General features: G+C 36.2%; 1 protein-coding gene across 2 annotated transcripts in view; it reads right to left on the bottom strand.

The window, feature by feature from the left end:
- The window catches only part of TNKS (tankyrase), a 160174-nt gene that overhangs the window by 118535 nt on the left and 15769 nt on the right, over positions 1-25870 (bottom strand). For both annotated transcript variants that reach the window (XM_086379630.1, XM_086379631.1), the window contains exons 2-3: positions 19673-19897; positions 987-1082 (exon numbers count right to left, since the gene is read on the bottom strand). In XM_086379630.1, the coding sequence (XP_086235756.1) occupies positions 987-1082; positions 19673-19897 (321 nt within the window). The remainder of the gene's footprint in view (positions 1-986; positions 1083-19672; positions 19898-25870) is intronic.

The raw sequence follows: 25870 nt of genomic DNA, 5'->3' as shown, positions 1-25870 counted from the left end.
CTGTATATACTTTTCATTCATGTCAAGGGCTTTGTTAAAAATGGACTCTAAATTTAAAAGTGAATACAAGATTTATTTTTCTCAAGCTTGGACAAATTTAAAAGGAAGCTAAAAGGCATTTACTTTCACGTACCCTAAAACAATACTGTTAGCACTGCAGTGACTAAGAGGCTCCAAATTACAAAGGTCAGTTAAGTAAAAGGCAAAGCCAGCAGAACTCAGATGCTAAGAATAAAAACAAAAATAGACCCAACGCAGCATTTTGCGAATGAAGATCAATGAAAATGGTTGCTCAATATCACATCACTTATAGCATTATTTCCTATATTGTTATTGAGAGCTTTTCTATTCCAGCATTCCTTCTTTGCTGTTCTTGACATCTGCCTTAATAAAACCAATACTTAAGCCCAAATTTTTATTATCTGAAGTAAAAAGGCAATGCATGGCCTCAGTTAAAAAGTACTTACTTAGTTATCATGGGGAGAAGATAACGATAAAAAATAGAAATAGAGTGGCAAGGGAGGAGCAGCACCATATTTTATTTAATTATTGACCTAAGCAATGAGGCAGCAGGTTGTCTTTCTGATCAAAACTACTTTTATAAAGTAACACAAATGCCCTTGCTTGCTCCATAGTGAAGGTCTTCACAAGGTTTAACTGAGAAGATGAAGTACAGGAAACGAGGGTCTAAACCATAAAAAAGAAAGTCTAAAATATGAATAATTACGTTTTCATTTCATGCTGTAATTCTCAGACATTCTAAGCAGAATAAGCAATCCTATTGCTTCTGCTGTGACAGTATAGCAATTAAGGTTAACAATTAATATAACAAATCAATAATAAAGTAGAGGTAATGGGATATATTTCTTGAGCCTTTATGAGTAGGAAAAAATAAAATAAAATTCAAAGCATAAAGGTTTTATACAAGCAAGCTGATAGATCTAATAGCTCGTAGATAGGATAACTGGGCAGCTCTGTCTCCTTACCTGTAAGGACGGCTTTGGCTGAAGGATCTGCCAGGTCCAGGGCTGACTTCCCATCGGTGTTCCGAATGTTTGGATCAGCTCCGTGCTGCAGCAGCACTGTGCAGGGAAAGCAGAAACAGTATCTTACCTCGGGGATACAAAGATTATTTACTGGTAAGTGTCGCCTCGGCATGGTGTAGGCATAAACATACATTGCACGATTTTTTTTCTCTTTCAAGAAAAAAAAGCAAAGGAAGAAAAAGCAAGAAAGGAGGAAAAAAAGCACTGCAGCAAAGGCTCCTCTCTAGAGTACAGGGAAGTTGGCAACTTGTGGTACAGTATTATCACGTGACTGAACATCATAAACATGAAACTAGAGAAATCTTGCCACAGACAGTTTGGGTTTGCCTCCTTCGGGCAGCAGGATGGGGAGCTGTGTGCTCGCTGCCTCGCACTGGGAAATCCGCTCACGGTGAGCCTGCCCTGTCTTTCCTACCACTGTGGCTGCTTGTTGCTGCTGCTGCTTCACTGCTGAACTTCCCACCGCTTCCTCGCCTCAGAACGGTTATAATACTGGGTAAGCCTTTTAGTGCTCACTGCTTACATATGTGGAAACTCACCAGAACACACTGGCTGGCTTCCAGAAGTTTACCAGACACAGTAATGCATGCAACTCGGGTTCCCTGCAGCCAAGCTGCAGAAAACAACTGCCTTCCACAGTAATCCTGGCCATCAAAAATTTTCAGAATCAGAAATTCGATCACTATAATATATGCTGAGGCATGAATGTTACACATGCTATTATGGATAAAAAGTAGCTACAGAGAATTTTGAGAAGTGTAGGCTTCCAAGAGAAAGAACACTTTAATTATTAATTCAAAAGATTTCAAATACATCTGGTATGTGTGTGTATAGGGATGTTCAATCAGAAGTTATTCTAACAGTTCAAATTTAACACAAGATTTTGTGTATGCCTAGAGAGAACAGGAGTTGTTTCCATTTACCAATATTCTATAGGATAAATTTAAAACAAAGCAGAAAATATTCAATTCAAATAAATGGTTAAAGACATTATATAATGACTGTTTATGTGTCCCAGATTTTCATTCATTAACAGTCTTATGCTAAAGTACATACAATCTTTTGGAATATTGGGAACGCAATCCTCAAAAATTACTAAGTAATAAATCCTGCTGTTTATAAGGCTTTTCCTCTCCCTTTAATGCACAAGCTACTTAGTCGACGGCTTTATTATAAGGTACAAAGGAAGAGCCTCATCTAGACTTGGGAGGCAGCTGCTAGGACAATGTACACCAGCATCTCTTGCACTGAACCCTGGGTACCTTGAGATTTGGGGTAATAACAACTAGCCATGGCTTGAAAAGATGCAGTGAGATTTTGTCAAGACTGTCTATAATATTTCATTCTTGATTGTAAGCAATGAACTAATTCATTTCCATATGTTTATAAAGTGACAAGAGTTAAGCAGCACAAAATAGCAAGTACCATAATATCAAACTGCAGTTTTATTCTTTCCTCATATAATGAATAAGCTTTCGCTGATATTATGTAATTTTTTATTCCAAGAAGAAATCCCAACATGAAGATTTGGCTTGTAAAGGGTCTACATCATGAAGCAGGCTCACGTATCAAATGTAAAGATGACAGTTATTGCTCTATCTTTACTTGAGTGATCACATGCAAAGGGTAGGAAAACAAAGAAATAACAGCTACCATGAAAAGCTCAGTTTTATTTTTTCAATTGCATACTTTGAGAACTTAAGAACCTGCTTTAAACAAGAAGTAAAGAAATATGTTAGTTTAACAAGCCTTGACGATAATATGATGGGAGCTTTGACTCTGCAGTTTAATGAGTGGCAGAGGCAAAACACTGAAAGCGTTACTGATCCTCCAAAAGTCACCTAAAGCCTCAACTGTAGCTGTTGTATCTTTGCTATCTGCAACAGAAATCTGCCCTTACAGTTCAGCTGCAGTTTTGTTTTGTTTTGGCTCACTTTTAAAGGATTAATCTTTTCACTAGAAATATCTGTTTTCTTAACATTTTTGAGTCATATGCATTTCATTCACTGGACTTGAACACACAGAAATATCACTGCAGAGTTATGTAGCAACAGGGAAGAAGCTGGATTTTCCAAGCCAGATGCTGATAACAAAATTCAAATATCAAACCATTTAAATTGATCAGATATGGGTAAAAAAACTCACCATAGAGCAGAGTTAAGAGCTTTAGGAGCAATAAAGGTATCTATAACTGGACTGGAAAAGATCTAAACTTACCTAAGTTTTTAGAAAAGGACAGCACTGAGGAGATTAAATGAGAACAGAAATGGCAGCAAAAGTACTAAGCACAGCGACTGATAATACATATCAGCTAATAATAATGTTTAAAACACATTTTAAAATTTATTTGTACTCTCAACTCTAGCACTAACTATTAATTCTATGCTGTGTCCTAGAGCCAAACCTTCAGATTTTAACTTTTTCTGTAAAGGCCCAGAGAGAAAATATATTAGGCTTTATAGATCATATGGTCTCTGTCCCAACCGTCTTGCCTTCTTTACTGTCTTGCCTTGCCTCAACTCCATCATTAAAGAGGAAAAGCAGTCACAGACAATACTTACAGGATGTGTGTGGCTCTGTTCCAATAAAACTTCATTAAATTTTGAATTTTGTATAATTTTCATGTATAAGAAAATTTACTATTATGGTGAATTTTTTTATTTTATTTTTTAACTTTACAATATTGCACTGGTTTTGCCATATATCAAAATGTGCTTAAGAAAGCACTTAAAATATAAAAACAATTCTTAGCTTAAAGGACATATCAAAAACAAGGGGTAAGCATGGCCCGTAGTCATAGTTTGCCAACCTTGACCTTGGGCAGTAACAGATAAAGTGTGGGCAGGGATAGACCAAGTGCGGTCTATGGACCGTTCTAGTTCCAGAATTCTCTGTAATCGACACTGAGATAACCACAAAAAGTAAGAAGCATTTAAAACTGTGCATGTCATGTAAAAATTACTTTTTCCAGTACTTTGTCTTTATTGTAGTTTACAAAATTATTGGCCTGCCATTCATTGAGGAAGGAAAAAAACGTCCCTAACCACAGCTTGAGGAGCACAACTTAGACAATTACCAGGTCTACAAAGTGAAGGAGTTGGACTGTGCTGTCCTTAGTCACTCAGTCGTGTCTGATGTTTTATGACCTGATGGACCCCATGCAACCCCACCATGGCTCCTCTGTCCATGGGGATTCTCCAGGCAAGAATACTGGAGTGGGTTGCCATGCCCTCCTCCAGGGGATCTTCCCAACCCAGGGATCGAACCCAGGTCTCCCGCATTGCAGACGGATTCTTTACTGTCTGAGCCACCATAGATGATTTCTAGGTATCGAGAATGGTCTCGGCTTCCCTGGTGGCTCAGACGATAAAGAATCCACCTGCAATGCAGAAGACTCAGGTTCGATCCCTAGGTTAGGGAAGATTCCCAGAAGAAGGGAATAGCTACCCACGCCAGTATTCTTGCCTGGAGAATTCTATGGACAGAGGATCCTGGGGGGTTACAGTCCATGGGGTTGGACACTAACGAGGGACTAACTTTCTTTGTTCAGAATGGTATCAAATCCCTGATGATGCTTTTAGATTTACAGTCTAAGCATTAATATCTAAAATCTTAAAAAAGAATTGCCTCAAATAGACCTTTTTCCTCCTTTCCTTTAAGTCAAAGAAAAAAGAAAGATTTATTTATCCTAACACTATCTAACAAAAACAAAACTAAAAGTTGAGACTATAGATCAATGAAAGTTGTAGGGTACATACAAAAAAGTCGATTTCTCGAGCAGTTGCTCAAGTCAAATTTCTGTTTCACATTATTCTCCACAAAGATTTGTGTGGCACTATTTTCTAATACCAGAAGAACAGCACATACATAGGTCAAAGATAACAACCATGCCTTTCAAGAATGTCAGTCTGTACTTGAAGTGGTGACAAGTAGGACTCTCAATGCTAAAGGCTTCAAAATTTGCTTTCAAAGTTCTGTGCTACCAAAAGGAATAATAAAATATGACTACAGACAAATAATACAATAAGAAATTCATTTTGTAATAGATTCTTCTTCAAAAGTAGCACATATGTCTGAAGAAAGTCCCCCAAATACAGAATCAGTACACAAAATAAGGTTGAAGGAAAAACAGAAAACCAAGATCTGAATGATATTCAGTATGTAAATCTGAGACTACTGGAGACATTCAAAATCTCTTTACAATATCTTTAACCAATTAGGGCATTATCAAACCTCAAATCCCAAATGACTAGGCTATACATCTCAAATTCATTTATCTCCTTTGGAAATTAGAACAGTAGAGAAAATATAGAAGCTAGCATACATAATAACAGGGAGTTTATCCCAATATTCAAAATGACATTCTCAAAAGAGCTATGGCAATAAGGACATGTGATTTTCCTATTTCTGGGACAAATGTTCACCTGTAGTAAAAAACCAGATTCAGAGAGCATGCCTTCAGCTGGTGACCAATAAAGCAGAGACAGAAATGGACTCATTTAATTCCTCAAAACTATTAAATTTAAGTATTCACACGATTTTAATTCTTCCAAACAAAAAGAAATATTTTTATATATGTGCAAAAAAAGTCTCATCACATTCCTAAGAAAAAAATGAAATGCTATAATGGTAAATTATATTTAAGTACAGGCATTAATAACTGATTTAAGAAGATGGAAGAAATAGAAGCAATGTGAATTTTCCAAGCTAAAAATGCAGCAAGGCTTTTATGTAAATTATGAAAAACCATTTTGTATAGTTTTCACTTTTAATGGCAGAAATTCACCTATTAAACCATGGCAAATTCCTTGTTACGTGAATTTTAGAGCTACATTAAGGATCTAAAACTATTCTTCACAATGAACAGATATTTAATTTTAAAAGAAGCTATGTTTATGTTGAAATGTTTTATAAGTATTTCAATTATCATCTGACTTTCTTAAGAGCACAGAGACACTCATTTGACTGAGTTTCTAAAATTAAATCATACAAAGCATTAAGTTTATTAGATTTTTCAGCAAATAAAAATTTTTAAATTTTAAAGCAAAATACTACGGAAACAAATTTTAACGAGCTGTAATCTCCAATGCATAAGACAAAAAGATACACAAACTGCTAGTATGTGAAAAGATGCTCTATACATCATCATTCAAAAGAAAAATGCAAATGTAAAAGATGGGCAGTAATCCATCTTTTATTATTAACGGTATTAAGTATTAGTGAGAATATACTAAATTGGAACTCTCATACACTGCTGGTGGGCATATAGAGTGGTACGTAACTACTTGGAAATCAATTTGGCAATTACTTACAAAGGTAAATATGCACGACTGTTACATGCTAACATCCTACTTTTAGATATCTACCCAAAAGGAAAAGAAATATGGCCATACAAAAGACTTGCACGTGAATACTGCGTGTTTATTTAGAACAGCAAAAAAATGAAAAACATCTCAATATTCATCAACAGGTGAAAGGATAAGCAAATTTTAACATACCTATACAAAAAAACTCTACTTAGCAATTAAAATAAATAAACTATTGACTTACACTTTGCCAACAAAGGTCTATATAGTCAAAGCTATGGTTTTTCCAGTAGTCATGTACAGATGTGAGAGTTGGACCATAAAGAAGACTAAGTGCCAAAGAACTGATGCTTTTGAACTGTGGTGCTAGAGGACTCTTGAGAGTTCCTTGGACAGTAAGGAGATCAAAGCAGCCAATCCTAAAGGAAATCAACCCTGAATATTCACTGGAAGGACTGATGCTGAAGCTCCAAAACTTTGGCCACATGGGAAAAGCCAACTCACTGGAAAAGACCCTAATGGTGGAAAAGAATGAGGACAGGAGGAGTAAAGGGCAACAGGGGATGAGATGGTTGGATGCCATCACCGACTCATTGGATATGAGTTTGAGCAAACTCCGGGAGATGGTGAAGGACAGGGAAGCCTGGAGTGCTACTGTCCATGGGGTCACAAAGAGTTGGATATGACTTAGGGACTAAGCAACAACAACACACTGGAGGGATGAAATCTCTAAAACATGCTTAGCAAAAGAAGCCATACAGCAAAGAACCTATTTCTAGACTAGAAAGCTAATCTACTGTGACAGAAAACAGATCAATTGTTCTCTAGGGATGGTAGAGGGGGAAGAGAAAACTGACTGCAAATAGATACCAGAGAACTTTAAATTTAGAGTGATAAAAATGTTCTACAAAATTACAGTAGTGATTACATGGGCCTATACATTTAGCAAAACTCATCAATATACATACTTAAAATGGATGCATTTTATTTCATTATATCAAACTAATTTATGTTAGAATTCAATAAAGTTGATTTTTTTAAAAGCTCAAAGAGGGGTCTAACAACAGATTACAAACACCTGAAGAGAAATTTACTGACTTCGAAAATATATCCATAGATACTTCTAAGAATGCTACAAGGAGAAATTATCATGGGCAAAGGATGGAGTGAGAATGTCTAATAAGTTGTAATCAGTCTTAAAAGAAAAAGAAACACATACATATTTGAAGAAAGAATGCCTAAGAGTTTCCCATAACAAGTAAGACATTAAAAAAGAAAAAAGACAGCAATTTACAGGTTCAAGAAGCTCACACAGGATAAAATCAATGATACAGAAAAAAATATTAAACATATAAATTAGGAATAACTGAGAAACCTATATGCAGGTCAGGAAGCAACAGTTAGAACTGGACATGGAACAACAGACTGGTTCCAAATAGGAAAAGGAGTACGTCAAGGCTGTATATTGTCACCCTGCTTACTTAACTTCTATGCAGAGTACATCATGAGAAACGCTGGGCTGGAAGAACAAGCTGGAATCAAGATTGCAGGGAGAAATATCAATCACCTCAGATATGCAGATGACACCACCCTTATGGCAGAAAGTGAAGAGAAACTAAAAAGCCTCTTGATGAAAGTGCAAGAGGAGAGTGAAAAAGTTGGCTTAAAGCTCAACATTCAGAAAACGAAGATCATGGCATCTGGTCCCATCACTTCATGGGAAATAGATGGGGAAACAGTGCAAACAGTGTCAGACTTTATTTTTTGGGGCTCCAAAATCACTGCAGATGGTGACTGCAGCCACGAAATTAAAAGACATTCCTTGGAAGGAAAGTTATGACCAACCTAGATAGCATATTGAAAAGCAGAGACATTACTTTGCTAACAAAGGTCCGTCTAGTCAAGGCTATGGTTTTTCCTGTGATCATGTATGGATGTGAGAGTTGGACTGTGAAGAACGCTGAGCGCCGAAGAATTGATGCTTTTGAAGTGTGGTGTTGGAGAAGACTCCTGAGAGTCCCTTCGACTGCAAGGAGATCCAATCAGTCCATTCTAAAGGAGATCAGCCCTGGGTGTTCATTGGAAGGAATGATGCTAAAGCTGAAACTCCAGTACTTTGGCCACCTCATGTGAAGAGTTGACTCATTGGAAAAGACTCTGATGCTGGGAGGGACTGGGGGCAGGAGGAGAAGGGGACGACAGAGGATGAGATGGCTGGATGGCATCACGGACTCGATGGACGTGAGTTTGAGTGAACTCTGGGAGTTGGTGATGGACAGGGAGGCCTGGCATGCTGCGATTCATGGGGTCGCAAAGAGTCGGACACGATTGAGGGACTGAACTGAACTGACTATAAAAAACAGCTGATAAATCAAGACAAGTCAATACGTCAATAGAGTAATCGTACAACACATCAGGGGTAAATATCAACAATTTGCGAAACTACCCTAACTATAGCATGTGCTCAGTGGCTGAGCGGTATCCGACTCTTTGTGACCCCATGGACTGTAGCCCACCCAGGCTCATCTGGCCATAATCTTCTCCAGGCAAGAATACTGGAATGGGTTGCCATTCCCTTCTCCAGGGGAATTACTGATTTAATTTTAATTAAATATTAAAACTGAAGCATGATTCAACTACTGGAAAATGTTTAATCTGTTTTGAACACCTTAGATATGTGAGTCTACCATTTCAGCTGTAAACTGAAGCAACCGATGAGGTCGGGCGGGGGCGCTCTTCCTCTCCCCTCTGCTGACTCTTCAGCAAGAGAGCAACAGGCACTCTTCCCATAGTGCCTGCTGCCGTCGTTTGGCCCTTTTCGCTCAGTGTCATCTTTTGTAGCGCATGGTAGAAGGACCACAAGGAGCTGGCACACTCGATTCTTCTTTTCACAATCTATGTATGTAACAAACTATCTGAATCTAAAAGTGGCTTGTGGCATCTTTTCTAATCAAGTCAGTCAGGCCCTGGCTTTGGCCCTGGACTGTCATGCAACATGAACAGCAGGGTGCAGCCCTGGGCACTGGAAGACGTTTAACAGCACCCTGACCTCTACCCGCTGGACGTCAACAGCATTCCTCCACTGCGACAACCAAAATCATCTCTGTTGCTGCTGCTGCTAAGTCACTTCAGTCGTGTCCGACTCTGTGTGACCCCATAGACGGCAGCCCACCAGGCTCTAGACATTGCTAATATCTCCTCAATGGGCAAAACTATTCGTGGCTGAAACCACTGCTCCTGAGGGTCTTAGGGGCCCACAGCCAATCCCCTTATACACATGCATTTGTGTGAGGTGGAATACACGAAGGTCTTTGCTTCTCTCCTCTCCACACTTTTACATTTTGGGTTACTGCATTAGATTTCATTTGAAGGAAGATTTTTGTGGTTTAATATCTTAATAAGAAAGAAGCAAATAGTAAATTAGTAAAATAGTAACTCGTAAATAACTTTTTAAAAAGTAATAGTAAATAGTAGTAAATGGTAAATATAAAAGTGATTTCTAAGGAGTCTTTTAAGATGCTGTGACCTATCAAAATATATTTTGGGTACCGACTTTATATTAATAAAGCGGTTTTATTTATTACAAGGGAGATATGTTGTGGCTTAAACAACATGAAAATTTATTAAAGAAGAGAGGTATCTCATCAAAAGCAAAGGCAGAAACATGTCCCCAAATTTATCCTGTTGCTGCCAATCCCTGTCTCTCGGCTCTGTCACCATCATCCTCAGATACAGACAATACATATACTTATGCTATCTGAATCTTAATTCCAAATTCTCATTAGAGAGAATTTGCTCCAGCTTGCCTCAAAATCCTGTTCTGGACTTCAAAAGTTTTTTCAGAGAAGAGGAAGAGGCAATAAAAACGATGATGGAGAAAGAGGCATTAGTTCCAGAGTACTTGGGCGGATTTCAGTGGGCATCTACAGCAATAAGAGATCTTAATTTAAAGTATTATATAGAATACATGGTAAATGAGTAGGCTTACAAAAATGTTTCTATTTTAACATATTTCTACAGTGTTTTAATGTTTATTACAAATGCCATGCTGTGCTAAGTCACTTCAGTCATGTCCAACTCTTCGTGACACTAAGCCTGCCAGGCTACTATATCCATTGGATTCTCCAGGCAAGAATACTGGAGTGGGTTGCTATTCCCTTCTCTAGGGGATCTTCCTGACCCAGGGATCGAACCTGTGTCTCTTATATCTCCTGCACTGGCAGGAGGGTTCTTTACCACTAGTACCACCTGGGAAGCCCCAATTATTACAAATATATATTATGTCTATAATGAGAGGGAAATGAGAGAGATATTTCTCCTCAGACAAAAAAGATCTTTATGCACACTGTGCAAGTATGTTCACCAAAACAATACTTCTCTTAAAGTTGTTGTTTAAGTAATTAATTTGTAACCAATGGAGAAATAAAAATCAGGTAGTTCTTATCAACTGAATAACATTAAATATGGCAGTAACATTAAATTAACAAGACCAATATAAAATAAATACATTAATTTAGAAACTGTGATAATGCTGAGACTGGAGAATAAATCTTAAGTAAAACTGTCAAGAAGTAATTTTCTACTGTATAAAAGTCCAGATTTTTAACCATACTACCTTTTGTCTTTGCCTTTGATATAAAAGTCACCAAAAATTCAGAATTCTGTCAACATATTTGTGATATATTACCTAATTTCACCTCAATGAACTATCTGCCTTTATGTGCCTTTGAACTTAGAAAAAAAGTGCATTCTTATTTTTTCCTGGTCAAGTACACAGGAATAAATGGATTAAAAATAGGTTTCTATTTAATGAGGCACATAAGGGAAGATAGTTCACTGAGGTAAAATTAAGTTCAAAAACTCTCCTAAGGCTGCTTCACTTACTAGTGGCAAATCACCACAGTTCAGAGTGGTCCTTTGGAATCAGACTGAATGGGATAGAATCCCGGGTCCACCATCTCCTAGTTCTAGGACCCCTGGAAGCAACGTCACCTCTCTGTGCCTCCATTTCCTCATCTGTAATCAGGAGAGAGTAACAGTATCTACTCATGGAGCTATTAGGAGGACAAAATAAATATTTGAGGCACTCTTAGAACAGGGACTAACATATAGTCCACATGTGCATATAAGAATTTTTTGAAGACATTAGAAAACTAATTCCAGAAAACAAAATTTTACCAAATTTACATAAGAGAGCAGTTCTTTAGGGTAACATTTTGGCATGAAATGTTTTAATAAAAGAATCATCCAATTAAATTTTGCTCCTCTAACCCAGTCTTCCTATAAATAGAAAAAACCAAGAATTTTTCAAGAAGCCTGTTACATCTGGAGTAACTGAGGTATTATTCTGTATGTGTATACAGCAGATTTTAATATCCAATTCAATTATATCCTTTTTGCAATAAGAAGTTAAGGCAGGCCCCAATACATGTGGGAAATCAGTCTTATCTTCTTACACAAACCACAATTTATTTTAAGATAAAGCAGGTAGTAGAATAAATATAAGAGTGATTATGACAAAGCATATCTCCTGGAAACCTGGAAACCCTAGGGAATCAAGTCGAAAAGAAAGTCCTGTCTAGGAGTCAGACGAATGTGGGTTTGAGAAGACTGCTCTCTACTTAGCAACTGTCTGGCCTGAGGCAAATGACTTCACCTCTGTCGATTTCAATTTCCTCTTTCATAAAACACTACCTTCCACCAAGGATTGCTGTCATAATGGAGACTATATATAAACCTTATATATAGTCTCAATTATAAACCTTATATATATAGGCTCAATTATGACATCAATACATATATATATTATATATATATATATTATATATATATATATAAATCTAGCTTGGTTCTTAGCACATAATAGGAACTCAATAAAAACCCTGTCCCTTCAGCTTTTCATCTGCTTTCAAAAACAGAACTGCAAACACAGAAGGTGCTAAAAAAAAAAATACCAGTTGATTAAAATAAAGGCAAACTGGTAAGAGCCCTAGAAACAAGGAATCTGTGCCCAAGTATTGCTTTATGCTTGCTTGTACTTAGGAGAAGATTACTTTTTCTAACACTCGACTAGACTCAGCTAGATAAAATACTAATTAAGGGACAAAGCAGACATTTCAGTCTGACCAAATAAGTTTATAACACGGGTGTTCAGTCATGTCCGACTCTTTGAGACCCCCTAAACCGCAGACCGCCAGGGACTGAACCTGTGTCCTGCCTGCACCACTGCGCCACCTGGGAAGCCCTCAAGCCTGTAACAGGATGATAGAAGTCTCACAGTTCTAGGGGCAGCAACCACAAATAAGAGCTGCTTTCCGATCTGTCTCTAAGTGAAGTTTCAGATACATGGTTTTCTGAATCCATCCCTAAACTGTCAAGGGCCGAATAAGGCCTCAAGGACTTACTAGCAGTTTCAGGGAAATTCCTCATTAGTATAAAATATTAAGACCAATTCAGTTTTAGTGCTACGAGACACAAGGTTTAAAGTCACACGTTTTAAAATATTTTCCACAAAGAACATAGGGTTGAGCTGATGTCATAATATTCTGATTCTGCTTTGAATTTCAGTTTCTTCAATAATATCACAACTTTATTATTTTCTTATGTGTCTAAGAATTCAAATGACTGGAACTTCAATACACTGTTGTACTTTCAATCTGAAGGAGGAAAAGAACATAACTGTTAAGTTTTCATTCTTTGGGAAATAAAAGAAATACTTTTTTAATGAAACTTATTTTGTATTAGATTCAATAAATTATCCTACGAGTGATACTCTTAACGACAGTACTTAGTCACACTTCTCCCACCTTAGCTCCTTTAGCCCACGTTCAGGAGGAAAAGAATACCTTTTTCTTTTATTTGAGCTTTTCCTTTGCTCTTTCCCTTCTCTCATTCCTAGGGGGTTGCAATTTTCAGAAACAGCCAATTATGATGCCCTCCAATAGCCTGAAGAACTACTTCCTCATAATTAATTTGCCTTTAAAAAATTATCATTGTTCACACTTCTTCACAACTGTCAAGCTTTCACAAACTTTTTACTCAGTCACAGCAAATCATACTAGAACTTCATACAACTGCTATTGAAATATTTGTGGGGAAAGGTTTAACTCACAGTGATTTTCCATTATCCTATCTGCAAATATCTCTGCTAAGTTAAAAGACCAAAATTGCAATTAAAAAAAAAATTTCATGTCTCATCATTAAAAAAAAAATTCATGTCTCATCAAATTATAATTCAAGTTTACACAGTTACAATGAATCTGAAACAAAAGACATAAATGAGTTCACAGTGATGGCAACAAAGAGCCACATATCTCTCATTAAGGTTTTACTAACGGTCAGAATACAAAAATGATCTCTTGAGGACATCTTATGCTGCCACCCAAGGGAGAAAGAGCATGGAAGGGAACAAGCACTTGCTGAGGCTATACCCGCTTTATTATTTCAGTTAACTTCCCATAACAACCCAGTGCAGCAAGTTTGATGCCTGCCTTATAAATGAGAAATTGAGGCTCAATGCAATTGTTTGTGATAAAAGAGAATTCATACTTAATTCTAAAGCCAAGCATTTAATTTCTGCCATATCATTCTACACAAGTACAAGTCAAGACCACACCAGAACTGTAACTCAAGCTTTCTTTCCTTTATGTGACTTCTAATGGGGGCATCTATGCAATTGTCCTAAATACCTTCTTCCAATGACCAGTGACCTTGTCCTAATCCCATCAACACGCAACCACAACTCTGCAAGAACACCGAGACACCAGGGTTTCATTTCAGGAGACCCACTAGAATACTTCTTGCTCTTGTTCCCTCCATCCTTACAGTCAAGTACATTATTTCAAAAGATCAACACTCAAAATGGTGCCCCCACAGGCAAAATAAAATATACACACTCTATCTCTAACCACGATTATTTATACCACAGCAAATATAGAAAAGTTCTGGCTTGACACAAAATAAACATATTTCGACACACTGTGGCATTTCTTACTGTCTTATCTGGATTGTCATACCTGAGGGTAGACTATCAAACAACGCACAATAAAGCAACATTCTTAATCTCAGATTCTGTTTATAGATGAAAAGTCTAACTAACACCCACTCCATTTAAAAAACAGAATTAGCAGATTTAAATAACTGAACAACTAAACAATTTTTTAAAGCCCTGAAACTGCAATTATACTTAACAACTTCTAGTTTGGTCAGTGAGAAAGAGGAATGAGAAGGACTCCATAAATCTTTATCTCCAATTTGGGCCTGCCTCTGAAATCTGTCACCAGGGAACTGTACAAAGCAAGGACACAATTTCTTAAATAATATCACAACTACAACTATTACAGCAATTTCAGACAACATGGTGATCACGTAAAGAGAAAGCCAAGTTGGTTACATGAGCCATCTGAATCAAATACCTCTTTCATACAACCCCAAGCTTAAGCCATGCATCTCAATGAACTCCATAGAGTATCTGAATGACCATGTTTAATCTAAAAGTAAATACAAGCATACAATTAATTTCCTTAACAGACAGTCTTAAGCATTAAGTAAAGCATTATCTCACTTTCAAAAATGTATGAGGTCTTTTTTGGTCATTCTTTTGTTCTGTTATTTGACCTTTTCCCCTCTAATTTAAGCATCTTTGATGTATTTCTTAAATGAGAATGAAGGCATTCATTCTGGAAACTTTAGTAGAATACAATGAACAAATAAACTCTCTATATAAATATATATATTTAACACTATTAACCAGAATGCCTACTGAAGTAGTCCCAAATTTACCAGGTAAATGCAAAAACACTAACCTTCTTGAATGCAGCTGAATCAGTGGGCAAGTCATCAACATAATGGTGCTCAGTGTCAGCAGGGATTATTTCAGAAGGGAAAAATTACTATCATTTTTGGCTCTTCTCCTTTTGAAGGATCCAAGTATGGAAGTTTGCCAATTTTTTACTTTTACAAAAATGCAACATTGAGACTTGTTTAAAAGATCCCAATTCAGTTTTTATATGGAAAATGGATGTTAAAAATGCCAAAGGGAGGTACTCTGGCAGGAACAGGCAAGAGATGGAATAATGAAACAAAGGCAAACGAATCAAATTCTCAATGCTTCGCTGAATTTTCAATGAATTTTTGCAAGGAGTAAGAAAGGTGTGGGAAATGACTTTTCTTAACCTAGCTCATTTATAGACGACATATGGATAGATAAAGTGACAAGCTAAATCCAGAGCCCTAGTCAAGTTCTCCAGCAGCTGTATTTCTTTGATTCTTATTAAGAAGCTCTAGTTTTCCAGTAGTTTCCTAAAAGTAATCAGGGTTTACATATGTGATTAATGAAAATGATATTCTCTATAGTACTGTTTATACAATAGTGAAAAATCAGAAATCTTCTAAATGGCCTAATATGGATGAAAGATCTAAAAAGTGGTTATTTCTATATAATTCTTGACAGCCTTTAAAAGTGAGGTTAGATTAAAAAATATTCACTGATAATGAAATATGGTCATAACACAGTGAAAAAATAAGAAAATGGCATATGTGGAATGATCTCATTAAAGGACTATGTATACAGGTACACTGACTTTAACAGCACTATCTGACAGAACTTTGTACAATGATGGAGATTTCAATATTCACACACTCGGATACAGTAACCAGTGGACAGATATGGTTATTAGGCACTTGAAATGTGGCTAGTGCAACTGAAGAATTAAATTTAAAAACTTTTACATTTTAACCAGGTTTCATTTATTGGTTACAATATCAGGCAGCATAAATCTAGATGGACAGAAAATGAGGTGTGCTGGTTAATATCACTGTACTTGCTAGTAAACCCAGAAAGCTGTTCATCTTCAATATACTATATTTGAAATAACAAAAGACAAGAGTGTATCAGAAGTGGTACCATTCTTCCCTCCTCTGCTCCCAATCCCATGCCACTTTCAAGTTCCAGGACTTTTTAATCAAAGGACCATGGAAGTGATCAGGTAATTTAGTAAAGGGGTATATGATGTGAAGAGAAACATGAGTACATAGAACAGATATTTTAAACTAGATTTGAACAAGGAAAGTAAATATATCTTTCTAGATGGAAGACACAGAAAATAGAAATCATTCCTGGAAATCATGAAAGGAAGATTACTTTAGGAGTGAGTTATAATAATAAAGACTTAGTTTAAGCTTTAGTAAATAGATTACCTTAAGTTTTTTTTAAAGTACAGTAAAGATTGCCACTTTAAATTTGTTAAGTATTGGATGATCTAAAAAAAACTAAGAATAAAGAATGTTTGGCGCATTTAAAGAATGAAATTAATTTTTTAGGCTTACAATACACTCTTAAATAAATCTCACTAAGCAGAGAGAACTTTTCATTCTCAGTCAAGAAAACATTTTTTATTATAACAACTTTATATCAGCTCTAGAGACTGTGGCAAAGAAACAGCTTTCTCCTTTCTTTACTAGTAAAATGGTAAGAAATTTGAATCATCCATTTCATGCATAGGATATAAACATTACTGAAGAACTTTGGTTAAGTACTTTGAGTTGCCTTCAAGGGAAAACAGTGAATTATATATCATCTAACCACAGAAGTTTTTGGTAGATTTACCAGCATCACCTTTTTCTTTCTTTTCCCTCCCTATCTCAACTCTTCAAACAAGTACCAACAAAAAATGTTTGACAGTCCATTCATTATAAACAATCCATAACCAGAAGTCAATGCATGCTCAGGACCAATATTCAACAACCCATCCTTAATGAAGAATAACAACAATTTGACCAACAGTCGATTAAATAAACATAGTTTATATCTGACTATAAAATGTTTTATATTTGTATATAAATATCTGTATTACCCAGCAATCACAATCTAAAGCATTTATCTCAGAGAAAAGAAAACTCATCTCCACATAAAAATTTGTACACAAATGTTCACAGGAGCTTTATTTGTAATAGCCAAGAAGCTGAATCAACCAAAACATTCTTCAGCTGTGAATGCTAAACTACAGTACACCAAAACCATGGCATAATAATCAGCAATTTTAAAAAAGATCTGGAAGGCAAAGAAGAAAAAAAAGCCAATCTCAAAAAAATTACATATTGTATGATTCCACTTATAGCACTCTCAAAATGACAAAATTATACAGATGAACATGTTACTGGTTGCTAAGGGTTAAGGATCTGGGATGGGGAGTAGATCATTATAAAAGTAGGCTATAAGTAGGCTTCTCTGGTGGCTCAGATAGTAAAGAATCTGCCTGCAATGTGAGTTCAATCCCTGGGTAGGGAAGATCCCCTGGAAAAGGGAACAGCAACCCACTCCAGTATTCTTGCCTGGAGAATCCCATGGACAGAGGAGCCTAGCAGGCTACAGTCCATGGGGTCGCAAAGAACTGGACATGACTAAGCAACTAATACTTTCACTTTCTTTCATAAATAAAATGAATGAGGGGGAGCTTCCAATAATATGTTCTGTATCTTGACTGCAGTTACATTAATCTGAACATGTGATTAAATGGCACAGAACTCTACACATTGTACCAACACTAGTTTCCTATTTTTGATACTGTATTATGACACCGTAAGATGTAGCCAAAGGGTGAAACTAGGAGGATACATGGACCTTCTTGTACTATTTTTGGAGCTTTCTATGAATCTATAATTATTTCAAAACAAAAAGTTAAAAATACATAATAAATGCCTCTTATTATGTAAAGAGTTCTAAAGAGTCAAATATAATAAAGCAATATGATTTTTTAAGATCTGTGGTTTACCGATAAGTACAACAATCTTGCAAAGACAACATAAAAGGAAATTTTCTTAAAAGCAGCGACAGAATGAAAAATTCAAGAGGTACAGGTAGGAAAATAGAACACTTCAGCCTAAAAGAGATAATACACTGGAAGGTGAAAATTGTGTAAAATTCTTTAACAACAGAAAAATCCAATGGATGTGACAAAGTGAAGCAAGAAAGAATGAGAGTAGGGAGGTTGAAGGTCTAGAAGATTTGGTAAGAGTACACTTCAAATTCAATAACAGTTATCACATAGTAACATCACAAATAACTTAAGAGATTTAGTAATCAGAAAATATGTGGTAAACTCAAGCTTTTCAGATTAGTTTTATGAACGATTTAGTCTAGGACATGGCTGTTTTAGTGAGAGACTTAGGAGGAAATGGGAGAATCAAGTGTAAGATGTCAAAGATCAAAAAGGATAGGGTATAAGGGTCATGTTGAAATGACCTTGAATTTCATTTGGTAAAATTGGCTGGTGAAGTGATAAAGGATAATGGCAGAGAATAGAATAAAGAAGTTTTGTCAGACAATGCAATAATTTGAGGAAAACAAAAAAATATATTTGAAGCTGGAATAGATGGCTATGAAGTGGGAGAAAATCTTTATAACAGCACCACCTCTGTATCTTTAAATGTGACATATTTATTTGAGTTTTATCAGAAAAAATAGCCAATTATACTGAAATGGGTGCCATTCAAGAAGATAATTTGTAAATCAACCTGCTAAAGGCGAAACAAATATCCATCATCTTGAGTTTCAAGAAAGAGACGATACATTCAGGAGACACTATGCTTGTTCTCTAGAAGCCTGTTTTAGATTTCAAAACCAAAGATTTTACACAATAAAGCAAAGTCTAAAATAGATGCCTATTTAGATATACATATAAAGGAGAAAGAAATGCTGATTGAATACAATTTCATATAATCGCAATACTTAAAATTGTTGAAAAGTTCAATTTTGTTTGAAATTGCTTTTTCTCTAGACTCGTTGAAAATATTAAGCCTTGAACTGTTGTATTCGAATCATTCAACGGTTTTCCAGGGCTAATAAAATAGCTGGTGTTCAATTTTAGCAACATAAAGAAAAAGGTTTTGCCTTGGTACTAGATGACTTTGCTTGAATCAACCTGAACATCCAAATATGTCATCCAATTCAGTAAGAACTTGTACTTTATAATGGTTCTCATTGATGCTAGGATGGAAAACTTTCAGACTTTTAAAGACTGTAAATTAACTAAATTTGATAACAGTAATCCATCAAAATTTAGTTCCACCCCAGCTGGCATTTGCCTTACATTTGGAGAGTTAATATTGTGAATCTTGTTCCTAACCAACTTTAGATTACCATGTCTTTACTTCCCCTTTGATGGAAAATAATTGCTTATAAGAAGTAACAAAGTGTTCTTTGTTCTGAGGAAACATTATTTCCACTACAATAAAAAACAAGCAAGGGTAAACCTTTATTTTAAATGTTATTCTATCTGTGGGGCTGACCTTACAATTTAGATATCACCAAATAATACTTACCAATACATACATCGATCTTTCCTTTTATAGCAGCTTCATGCAGAGGGGTATAGTTCCAGTTATCCCTGGCATTTGGATCAGCTCCTTGGCACAGTAACAGACTTACAACCTCAGCATGGCCAAAAGAACACGCATTATGAAGTGGAATGAGACCGCCATCATCACGAGCATGGACATTAGCACCCATCTGTAGTAAGTGTTCTACCACATCCTTTCTTCCAAAACCTAAAAATAGGGAAAATATTTTATATTGTAAATCAGTTTTGTAAAAAGAACCATTAGAATTCCTTTAACAATAATATCAACAAATATGAGTAACTGAAGTACTATGTTCTACAGCAAAAAGGTAAAGAAAAAAAAAGATGCCATTCAAATAGACTCCCTCATCTCACAGAACTGAGAACTAAGGAAGCTCTTCCTTTAGTTTGGGCAATTCCTTCCAAAAACATTTCTTCAACACCTATTCCATGCTAGAAATGCAGGATGAATGAGGCAGGATTCCTGTCCAAGGCATTCACTTTCCTCTCAAAATCCGATGCATAAAATCCATTTCTATATTTTTAAATACCAATGAAAATCAAATCTAAGACAAAGCACAGCACTTAACATTACACTACGGAAATTGGAGAATATACGGATACCAGAAATACATGGTGATAGTTTGGTTACAAACTATCAAATACCAAACTATCAAACTATCAAATATATTAAAAAAAAAACAAATATCTTGGTTACAAGGTATTTGAAAAGGAAGAACTAAAAATAATGCCATAATATCTACTCTTGGGACTGGTACCCAAACTAAATGAAATGTGTAGTTACAATTCAAATTTGGATTTACTGAGTTTGAGGGAATTTTAGGACAAATAAATGAGAATACAGGCTTTTGGAAATACAGAACCAGAACACTGGTGAAAAGCATCACAATTTTCAGACAGAAAAATGGTGGTACTGGAGGGTGTTGTTAGAAGAGCCAGAAAAATATCTAAAGCACTGTACAGACTAGGCAAACACTGGGAATGGTAAGAAATACCAAGAAAACACATTATGGATGTTAAAGGGCCACAACATTATGCTAAGTCCAGCATGATGAGGATTTAGTGAGATAATTAAAAATGGAAAAAATAGCCATTTTGATAATTTGAAGGTCATCATAGTACTATGATGAAATTTTAAGCTACAATGCAATGGGTTAAAAAAAAAGATTACTGAAAATATTAGCATTTTTATCTTTACCAGCTTAATACTTTTATTAGTGATCTTTCCTTTCCTACTTTAAATTTTATTAGGACTTGCCAGTTAGGTATCACTGCCTCCATGCTATTACTTACCATGTAATGTTGTTAGAAAATGACAGAACATGACATTTTAACAGTGGAAAGCAGTAATGGTCATATCTTCTTTCATTTTACGCATATATTAACTAAATAAATGAGAATTATGTGGAAAATAGAAACCAAAAAAAGATTTATTTCAATATATGTCCTTTACACTATCTTTAGAAATTCACTCACTCCAGGAAAGTAGGCCAAGAAAGTCTCCTGCTTTATAGATTTGAGTAAAGCCTGCATGCAAATTCACATTTCCCTAATTAGTGCACTAACAATGTTTGAAAACTAATTTCCTTTCTTCACTAATAATTGAAGTAAAAACAAAAATGCTTGGTACCAGCAAGAAAGTGGTGAAATGGAGTTGTGTTCACACACTGATAATGTGAATATGAACTGGTGCCACATTTTTTTTAAGGTTTTTTGATGTGGGTCATTTTTTAAAAAGTCTTTATTGAATTTGTTATAACATTGCTTCTGTTTTATGTTTTGTTTTCTTGGTCTGGAGGCATGTGGGATCTTAGTTCCCTGACCAGGGATTGAACCCGCACCTCCTGCAGTGGAAGCAAAGTATTAACCACTGGACTACCAGGGAAGTCTCATGGTACCACATTTCAGAAGAAAATGTAGCATTATCATGAATAGGCTTAAACAAATATACTCTCTGACTCAAAATACCACTTTTCAATTTTTATCATTTAAAAAATGATTTATTCATGGACAAAGATTTTGCATCAAGAATGTTTACCAAAATGTTATTTACAGAAAATCATGGAGATTAGATGCCCAATAATACTGTTGCTGCTGCTGCTAAGTCACTTCAGTCGTGTCCGACTCTGTGTGACTCCAAAGACGGCAGCCCACCAGGCTCCCCGCCCCTGGGATTCTCCAGGCAAGAACACTGGAGTGGGTTGCCATTTCCTTCTCCAATGCAGGAAAGTGAAAACGAAAAGTGAAGTCGCTCAGTCATGTCTGACTCTTAGCGACCCCATGGGCTGCAGCCTACCAGACTCCTCCATCCATGGGATTTTCCAGGCAAGAGTAATGGAGTGGGGTGCTATTGCCTTCTCTGAATAATACTGTTACATAAATGATAAAATGACAGTTTTTGAATAAAATCATCTGTATTGAAAGGATGCTAGAACACTGAATGGACTTAATGTCACTGAGCCATATATTTTAAAATGGCAAAAATGGCATTTTACTTTTAAACTGCTTAAAATAAATAAAAAATTTAAATTTATATTTTACCATAGTAAAAAAAAAAAACAAAAAAGGTATAGACCAACCACCCACGCACCCTCACAGATACACACACAATATTATAAAAAATTCCAACATAGAATTGTGTTGCTTATACATCAATCAGTTCTCCTTCCATTCTTTCTCTACCTTCCCTCCCTCCCTCCCTCCCTTCCTTTCTTTCTTGGCTGTGCCACGCTGCATGTGGGATCTTAGTTCCCTGACAAGGGATGAAGCCTGCATTCCTTGCAGTAGAAGCGTGAGTCTTAACCGCTGGGCCTCCTGGGAAGTCCCTCAATTAGCCTTTTGCATTGCAAATATATAAAATAAAATATAGGAGAAAAAATATGATATTTGAAATATAGATGGATAGAAAATGAGACTAAATCACTAGGTACTAGAAATACGGAATTTTTTCTTCTTTTTTATCTCTTTTCTTATTACATAAAACGTAATTTTGCATAAAATATATGTATGTGTACACATGCAAGTTTAAAAAGGTGGAGGTGAACAGCCAAAATCAGTAAAGATACATTTTATGTGTCAATTATGAAATCATCTAATTTGATTTTGTATTAAATTCATTAAATCAGTGTTACCCACAAAAAATTAATCCCCTATTTAAAGTACTGTAATTTAGAAAACCATACATAAAAAGCTTATCAAAACATGTACTCTACCTGTACTATTAAGTACAATTCATAACTGGTCATTCGCCACTCTATCCATGTTTAATGCATATGCATTAATTACTTTTTATACATAAAGAGAATTCATTACCTATAATGGTCATACAAGGCCTTTGTTTCATAACCAAGGTTTGTAGCAATTATCTCTGTAACTGATTTTTTTTGGGGGGGTCTAAAGAACCAAAATAAAAATAATAATTAGGGCTGATTCAAAGAACTACACAGAATTTGACCACACAGTAACTTACCTATAAATTAACTCATAGGAAATAGCTTCTAAGTGAAAGTATTACAGACCCACACAAGATGTTCAGTGTCCCATTCCACCAATCTAGCACATGTCAAAAAAAGTTAAGTTACAATTTTTAAAAGGAATAATGTTTCTATTTATACATATCTTTATGGCTTAGTGTTGCTGCTGCTGCTAAGTCACTTCAGTCCTGTCTGACTCTGTGCGACCCCATGGACTGCAGACTACCAGGCTCCTCTGTCCCTGGATTCTCCAGGCAAGAACACTGGAGTAGGTTGCCATTTCCTTCTCCAATGCATGAGAGTGAAAAGTGAAAGTGAAGTCGCTCAGTCATGTCCGACTCTTAGCGACCGAGTGGACCCCAGCCTACCAGGCTCCTCCATCCATGGGAGTTTCCAGGCAAGAGTACTGGAGTGGGGTGCCATTGCCTTCTCCAGGCTTAGAGTTACAAAGCACAAAAGAAAAACCAATGAACCATCTCTCTCTGAGCCAACAGAGGCTGTTAAAAATCAAGACAGTGTAACACTCTGATCTTTACCAACGAAACAGTATGTGCTATTAGACGAGACTCCCAAACTGAGTTGTACAAAAGGTATAATTTAACTTTTACAGAAAATTTCTTACAGAAAAATTCTTTTTGCTTAAGTATATGCCTTATTCCTGAAAATAAAAATAGCAGCAATAATGGTTAAGTAGCTAACATTTAGTAAGCTTTTTTTTTCTGACAAGAAGAATGCCAAATGCTTGACAAGTATTAGCTCCTGTGATAACATCCTGTGACAAGCATTTTCCTCATTTCATTGTTGAAGAATTCTTTCCCTCAGTTCTGATATTCATGAACTATACTTCCAAACACACATCTCAAATCTGCCTACTCCCTAGGGTCACCAGCTTGGTTTCAAGCTCCACAATCTCTTGTCTAGACTTCAGCACAAAACCTTTTGTTGGTCTCTCTATTGTCACATCTGCTGCCTAACAATTCATCCTTAACAGAGCAGAGTGTGTCTCTATTCAAGGCATGCACCAGATCAGGTCACTTCCCTGCTTAAAATCCTGCAATGGATTCCAATAACACACATAATAAAAGCTCCTAAGGCTATGGTTTTTCCTGTGGTCATGTATGGATGTGAGAGTTGGACTGTGAAGAAGGCTGAGCGACGAAGAATTGATGCTTTTCAAGTGTGGTGTTGGAGAAGACTCTTGAGGAGAAGTCCCTTGGACTGCAAGGAGATCCAACCAGTCCATTCTGAAGGAGATCAGCCCTGGGATTTCTTTGGAAGGAATGATGCTAAAGCTGAAACTCCAGTACTTTGGCCACCTCATGCGAAGAGTTGACTCATTGGAAAAGACTCTGATGCTGGGAGGGATTGGGGGCAGGAGGAGAAGGGGAAGACAGAGGATGAGATGGCTGGATGGCATCACTGACTCGATGGACGCGGTCTCAGTGAACTCCGGGAGTTGGTGATGGACAGGGAGGCCTGGTGTGCTGCGATTCATGGGGTCGCAAAGAGTCGGACACGACTGAGTGACTGATATGATCTGATGCCTTAACAAGTGAGTTGGCCACTCTCACCTCTCCTATCTTATTGAGCTTTACTAACCCTGTCTTTCACTTTCTGTTTCCTGGATATGACAAACTTATTTCAGCCTATAGGACTTTGTACTTGCTGTGTTCTCTGCCTGAAGACCCAGATCTTCACATGCCTAGCTCCTTCTGTCATCCAATTCTTAGCCCAAAGATAAAAACTTGGAGAGACTCTAATTACTCAAGGTCAATCTACCCACCCACGCACACACATTCTTTCAACATTGTTTTCAACATGAATTCTTTGTACATTTTGGACATTAACCTTTTACCAGAAACATCATTCACAAATACTTTCTTCCACTCAGTAGGTTGCTTTCTCATTTTTGTTGATGGTTTCCTTCACTATGCAGAGGCCTTTTAGTTCAATGTAGTCTACTTATTTTTGCTTTTGTTGCTTTGCTTTTGGTGTCAGAGTCAAAAAATCATCACCAAGAGCTATGTCAAGGAGATTTCACCTATGTTTTCTTCTAAGAGATATATGGTATTAGGTCTTACACTAAGGTCTTTAATCCATTTTGAGTTAATTTTTGTGTATGGTGTAAGATAGTGGTCCAGTTTCACTCTTTTGCATGTAGATGTCCATTCTCCCAACACCATTTATTAAAGAGACTGTCCTTTCCTCATTGTATATTCTTGGTTCCTTTGTCATAAATTAATTGACCATATATGAATGGGTTTATTTCTGGGCTCTCTATTCTGTCCATTGAGCTGTATGTCTTTTTTTATGCCAATATCATACTGTTTTTATTAAGTTAGCTTTGTAATATAGTTTGAAATCAGAGAACGTGGTATCTTCAGCTTTGTTTTTCTTTTTCAAGATTGCTTTGGCTATTTGGAGTCTTTTGTGTGATATCAGGCAAATTTGAGAACTGTTTTGTTCTATTTCTATGAAATATACCATTGGAATTTTTATAGGGGTTGCATGGAATCTTTATTGCTATATTGTAGTACAGACATTCTAACAATTTTAATTCTTTTAATCCGTGAGCACAGAATATCTTTCCATTTATTTGTCTTCTTCAATTTCTTTCATTAGCATCTTTCAATATACAGGTCTTCATTTCCTTGATTAAATTTACCCTAGGTATTTTATTCTTTTTT

This window comes from Bos grunniens, chromosome 27 (assembly GCF_055505025.1).
Source record: "Bos grunniens cultivar Pamir isolate PY7600 chromosome 27, Bosgru_T2T1.0, whole genome shotgun sequence".
Classification (NCBI taxonomy): domain Eukaryota; kingdom Metazoa; phylum Chordata; class Mammalia; order Artiodactyla; family Bovidae; genus Bos; species Bos grunniens.
The sequence above is the reverse complement of the archived record's forward strand: the minus strand, read 5'-3'. Positions and strand labels throughout refer to the sequence as shown.